This window comes from Natator depressus, chromosome 1, assembly GCF_965152275.1.
Source record: "Natator depressus isolate rNatDep1 chromosome 1, rNatDep2.hap1, whole genome shotgun sequence".
NCBI lineage: Eukaryota > Metazoa > Chordata > Testudines > Cheloniidae > Natator > Natator depressus.
Window position 1 is genome coordinate 246,890,870 of NC_134234.1, and position 6,000 is coordinate 246,896,869.

The window sequence follows — 6,000 nt, forward strand, 5'->3', positions numbered from 1 at the left end:
CACAGCTGATGCTTGGGGCAGGGGCAGTGCGAGTGCATGGAGCCCCCGGCTGCCCACTCCAGCTCCTAGGCGGAGGGGGACATGTCCCTGCTTCTGGGAGCCACGCGGAGCCACGGCAGGCAGGGAGCCTGCCTTAGCCCTGCTGCGCCGCCGACCAGACTTTTAATGGCCCGGTCACCAGTGCTGACTGGAGCCACCAGGGTCCCTTTTCAACTGGGCATTCTGGTCAAAAACCAGACACCTGGCAACCCTATACTGAAGTTAGGCTTACCAATCTGTAATTACCAGGATCAGCTCTGGAGCCTTTCTAAAAAAATGTTGTCACGTTAGGTATCATCCAGTCATCAGGTACAGTAACTGATTTAAATGATAGGTTACATACCACAGTTAGTAGTTCAGCAATTTCACATTTGAGTTCCTTCAAAACTCTTGGGGTTTTTAGCCATTTATAATCTCTTGAAAGCTAGAAGGTGAAGCTCCTTACCTTAATTTTATTTCCTCCCATCAGACAAATGTAGTAGTTCATAACTACAGGATTGCTCAAAACCATTTTAAAATATATGTACAGCACTTTTTGGTGGTTGGTGATTGTGTGTGATAAACTGTATTTAACAGGCACCTCTGATTTTCTTTCACCTGCCCTCTGTCCACTAATCCAGGTTCACCAGGATTTAGTCCAAACCCACAGAAGACTTCAAACAACTGCCATTTTTAAAAGAAATCCTGGTATGTTTTCCTTTTCACTCCATATGAGTTTCTCCACCTCCCTCATCCCAAAAGCCACATTGCCCGTGACCCAGGACTGAATATTACCTCTCTATGACCAGTGACAGCTTTAAACAAAATATTCTCTAGCCTCTTTCAGTTATAATAATCTTAGGTCAAACATTTTCTGATAGAAGTGCAATTAAGTTGATATGCCTTTAAATAAGTTTTTACTGTGTTACTATAAAAAGCACATGCATGCTGGAAAGACAAAGAAAACTTTTTTTTTTGTTCTTTAAGAATGGAAGATATTACGTCTTTGCAGAATTGGAAGTCCATGGCTGACAGCCCAAATCTGTTTCCATCTTTCAGCATAAGGACAGGATATAAGGTCACTGTCAGCTTTTAATTGAAAACATTTTCAAACCAGACTTCTGACAGGGAACAGGATTTTTATGTCTTCTTGTGCCGCATGACTTCTATCCCAGCTATAACACATGAGCTTCCCTGATGCAACATTAATTCCAGATTTAAAATGAGTACCGGGTATGTGCACTTGGGAAAGTTAAGTAACTGGAAGCAAGGGCAGCTGACATGCAAGCTTCCCTTTTTGCCCCACCAATATTCTTATCTCAAGCCTACAGGGACCGCCTCAATAAATGCTCCATTTTGGTCTCCAGACACGGCCAAGTTGTGCCAAACCACGTGCGATCGTTGTGAGATTTAGAGTGCTGCCTATGGGAAGCTGCACACACAAAACTCATTTCATTTACAATCAAAAAGTTTAAGCCATAGTCAGAAACACAAAAGGAGAGAGTGTTTCAACCACTCAGCCACCCCGTTCTCCTTGGAAACATTTACATCCCAGTAAATAGAGGCCAAAAATATCATCTTGCTATACTGTAAGATCAGAACTTACAGTATAGTAAGTTAGTCTGCTGTTCTACAAAATCTTTTGTTTTGAAATTCTCAAAACTATCTTCAGGCTTTTTGGGGGGGGATGGGACCACCCCTTTTTCTGCTACAAAACACACACACACACACACACACACCCTCTCAACAGCTTACCTTTTTAATTTAGCAAGCAACTAGTCCTCAATCAAGAGCACCATCCATGAAAGTCTGATTTCTAAAACAGCTGTAAACATTGAAAATTGCAGCATACTGAGCACGAGCAATAGAAAGTGTCATTATTTCTAAATTATGCCCTTCTATGAGATGATCTGCACGTTTATATTATTTTCAGATGTACATTAATAGGCACCTAACAGCTTTAAACTTGGGCCCTCTTGACCCCTCATTTCTCTTTTAAAAAAAAAAAAAAAAAAAAAAAAAAGTGAGCATTTGAACATGTTTCATTCAAGTGTCCCAATTTCTGCTGTTTAGCACCTCAAATATACTGGAGCCTCCAGAGAAAGGGAACTCTGAAATACAGATGACTAAAGTTTGGGTCTAAGTTTGCTTCTTTGCTAATCTGCTACCCGAGTGCACAGGATCCGTTAGGACTTCTCCCCACTTCATGGAGAAAAGTTAATCCCTAACTTTTGTAATAATTAAATGGCCAAAAAGCCTCCCTAAACACAGAATTAAGGGTTCTTACTGATAGCTCGTGCCCTTCCAGAACACTGAGTTCAGCAAAACTCAAACTTCTGAAAACCTGGAAATGCAGAGTTATGGTACACATAACCACATTAACTCTGCCCCCTAGACCTGGCAATAGCCACCGGGAATTATCTGCATGCACTCCAGCTGCATTCAGGGTGTTAAATGTAGCTGAACTGAATGGCGGAAGCAATAGTTGGGGCAGGTTAATGGAAGTGCATTTGTGATATGAGGAAATCTGGGGATTAGTTTGAGGAGGATTGCCAAAACTGTGACATGAAGAGATCTGGGCCTAAGGACCCCAATGTGTGGGAATCAAAGAAAAGAGGTGCATGTGTATTTTGAGGTTCCAGTCTGCATCATGTCAACATAGAATTTGTGCAGTCTGGGTCAATAGCAGGGCCCTGGGATCTTCTTGCCATGGATATTGTCATTAGTTAGGTGGGATATTAAACCACAGACTGCTTTAATGATAGCTAGAGAATGATATAGGTTTAAGTGGTATCCTATGTGCAGTTGTGATGGGGCTGTAAAAGAGCGTGAAGTGGCTGTTAAATTTTACAAGTGTGGTATTTTGTCAGGGGGAATAGGCTCAGTGTTAGAGTGTAAACCAGATGCAGGTAGCATCTGTGTGTTGTACTGAAAAGGAGAGCAAGTATGTGTGGTATAGGGTATTGCTCAAAGAGGGCAGAGTTAAGGTCGGGTGAGCATTTACCATAACTCTCTATTTCCTGGTTTTCAGAAGTCAGAATTTTGCAGAAAGTAAATTAAGAAAAAGTAATCTACACTTTGATACTTCAACTGCAAGCAAGTTGCTCTAAAGAACAGTTATTTCATTATCTTGTAATAAGCTTCTTGTACAGTTTATGTGGTACATTTGTTTTAGTGGCTCTTCAACTATTAAAGAATGAATGTCACTGACCATCAGAAGACTTTGTACCCAATAAGAGATGCTGAAGCAGTGTTACATGTCAGGCAATTCTAAGAGAATACTCAAAGTTTACTGCATATTAATAGGGGCATATGACCACCTCTCTTGTTTTCATGCACTCTTTAGTGAAACCAAAACCAAAGATTAGGATAGGGAACAAGGATAAGATATCATTGACAGATTCCTGTATTGGTCTTTTATAAAGCACTTCAGACTAACTTTATTTTTGTTAATACCCCCAACCCTTTTAACATTAAAATCATCACAATGAATGAGCCATATTTCCTCTGAGTATTAGCTTCCACTGGCTAGACACTGGTTTAATTATAAAAACAGCACCACAAATATTATGTCCAGAGGCCCCGAGACATTGCAATTAAAGGCTGCTAATTAAAACAAAAGTCACACTCCACTTACTGTCTAAAGTCATAAGGAGCTAAAAATATTTTTACTATCCTTTAGAAGAAAGCAAGCTTTGACACCTCCCTAAAGACATCATACCTAAACTCTATTCTACATATAGCATCTCTGAAATTTACTGGAGATTTTCAACCTTCATAGCAGTCCAACCAACTGTTTAAAATAAGTGGAAAATCCCCCACCAGCTGCAAAAGGAGTTGGATCAGACCTTAAACATGCAATACCACAATATGAAGTATTAATAAATGAAGATATACACTGTAAAATGCACAGAGAATCACCAAAAAACGGGTAACCCTCCCATCTGTAAAGGTTTTTTTAAAATATATCCAACACTTACAAATACATCAGTCATTGCTACTTCAATTTTGCTAATCCTTCATTAAAAGAAAGTCAGCCTTTCCTAAATGTCAAACTTTGGCTGGTCCATTGTGTGGTTGGTTAAGGCAAGTCTTACTGTTTATTATGCTATTATTATCACCTAAGAAGGTGTTTTATTGAAATCAAAGTTAAGATTTTTATTTAAAGCATACATCAACACAAGGTGTCTGTTTTATGAAATGTCATCTGTTGAGCAGGCACAAGTGTCTACTGACAAGTGATACAATAAGAAGTTTGTGTGTATGACACGTCTTTGTAATATAATTTAACAACTACATTAGTTTCATTTAAACCGCATTTAAGCATTGACAAAATATTAACTTTCCATATAAAGTATGAACAGTAATCAATTTCAGACAGTTGTCATCTCACTGCTAGGTTTACATTTTTTGTTTTAAAAATAGTTGCATACTAGACAAGGTTTTCTAATTTCAGCACTTTGTGGTTCCATACAGAAAACAAAACAATACATCTGGAATCCTGCAAATGCTATTACAAATTGATGTTGTGACATTTCCAAGTGCCAATACTATTCAGGATATCCAAGTATCTTTTGTTAAAAAACACAACCATAACAACAACACGCATGTACAGACTGCCCAACAATCCCTCCAGAAGCATGCAAGTTGTGGGAAATGTATTCACTGCATGGACTCCAAGAGCACATCAGCGTTCAGATGACATCATAGAAGACCGAAACACCCGATTACCAGACAGATTTAGAAGGATGGGGGGAAACTGACACCACTCCATATGAATTACATCCTCAATTCTATGCTGATAGGCAGTCACTCAGCTACCTTGCTTTAAATAAGGCTGTCTGCTCATTTTAAGAAATTATACCTTAACATTAAAAAAAAAATGTTTTCCAAAAAACCTTTTGGGGAGCACGTTCTCTTTTTAAATCTCCAAAAAATATTTTGAAATTCCCTGTACGGAGCTTTTTTACAATCACTTGCTTTCAGTCTTCCCAGTACACAAGGCACGAGGGTTTTGGCACAGAAGAACAGGAATGACCATATTCAAGTGTAGTTAGATACTGTTTCTCCCCCCTCTTACACCTTTAACATAACCACTGTCATCTCCGGGAGAGGGGAACAAACCTGTATCCCAAAAGTGCTTGCAGTAATGCTATAAAATGTTTTTTTAAAGTGAAGTATCCGTCACAAAATAGCCTAGAACAACCAACCTCACAGAGGCCTTTGGTACATAGCACAGAACAAATTAGAGCCCTGGCAAATTTTGCCATGAGTCCTCAGTACAAAGAAGCCTCCGTACAGCACTACCCGTAGGGACCACACCTGCAACTACGGGCAAGGCAACCCGGCACAGCATTGCTCTGTGCACGGCAGAGGAGCCCACGGATGGGGCCTCTGCTCCCTTTTGTTTCCTCACCTGCCATCGGGGAGCCCAGGAAGCCCGGCACGGACAGCAGCAGAGGCAGCAGCACCGGGAGACCCGTTCGCAGGGCCGGGCGGCGGGCGGCGCACCCAGGCTGACCCGGGCACCAGCACACCAGCGTCACCAAAGCAACCATGAAGCATGTCATCCCATCCATGGCAAAGCGCAGCCTCAAGTCATCGCTGCCCCGCTGGGCATCCCCCGAAAGCCAGGGCTGGGCTGAGCCGGCGGCTCCTCCTCGGCACATCCACCCCGCAGGGCTCACGTGCATGGGGCGGGGGCTGCAGCGCCCCCTGCCCCCGCCCCCCCAAGGTAACCGGGGCAGCTGCCCGGCGCAGGGGCGGTGGAGGGCGAGGCGGGGGGGGAGGGGGAGTCTCACAAGGGGAAGGAGAAGGGGGGTAGCACGACAGCCCCGGGCGCAGGCGGCGAGCGCTCGGAGCAGCGGGGCAGCAATCGCCCCGAGGGCAGAGGGGCTCCTCCTGCCGGCCGGAGCTCCCGGTGCCAGCCGCTGCAGCGAGGCTCCCTGGCTCCTGCTGCTGATGGCCCGTCTCGGCTCCTCA

General features: G+C 43.0%; 1 protein-coding gene across 5 annotated transcripts in view; it reads right to left on the minus strand.

Moving 5' to 3' along the window:
- Positions 1 to 5,734, minus strand: part of KIAA1549 (KIAA1549 ortholog) — a 204,651-nt gene extending 198,917 nt beyond the window's left edge. For all 5 annotated transcript variants that reach the window (XM_074940410.1, XM_074940403.1, XM_074940388.1 and 2 more), the window contains exon 1: positions 5,435 to 5,734. In XM_074940410.1, coding sequence (XP_074796511.1) covers positions 5,435 to 5,711 — 277 coding nt within the window. In that variant the 5' untranslated portion in view covers positions 5,712 to 5,734. The remainder of the gene's footprint in view (positions 1 to 5,434) is intronic.
- Positions 5,735 to 6,000: the final 266 nt, after the last annotated feature.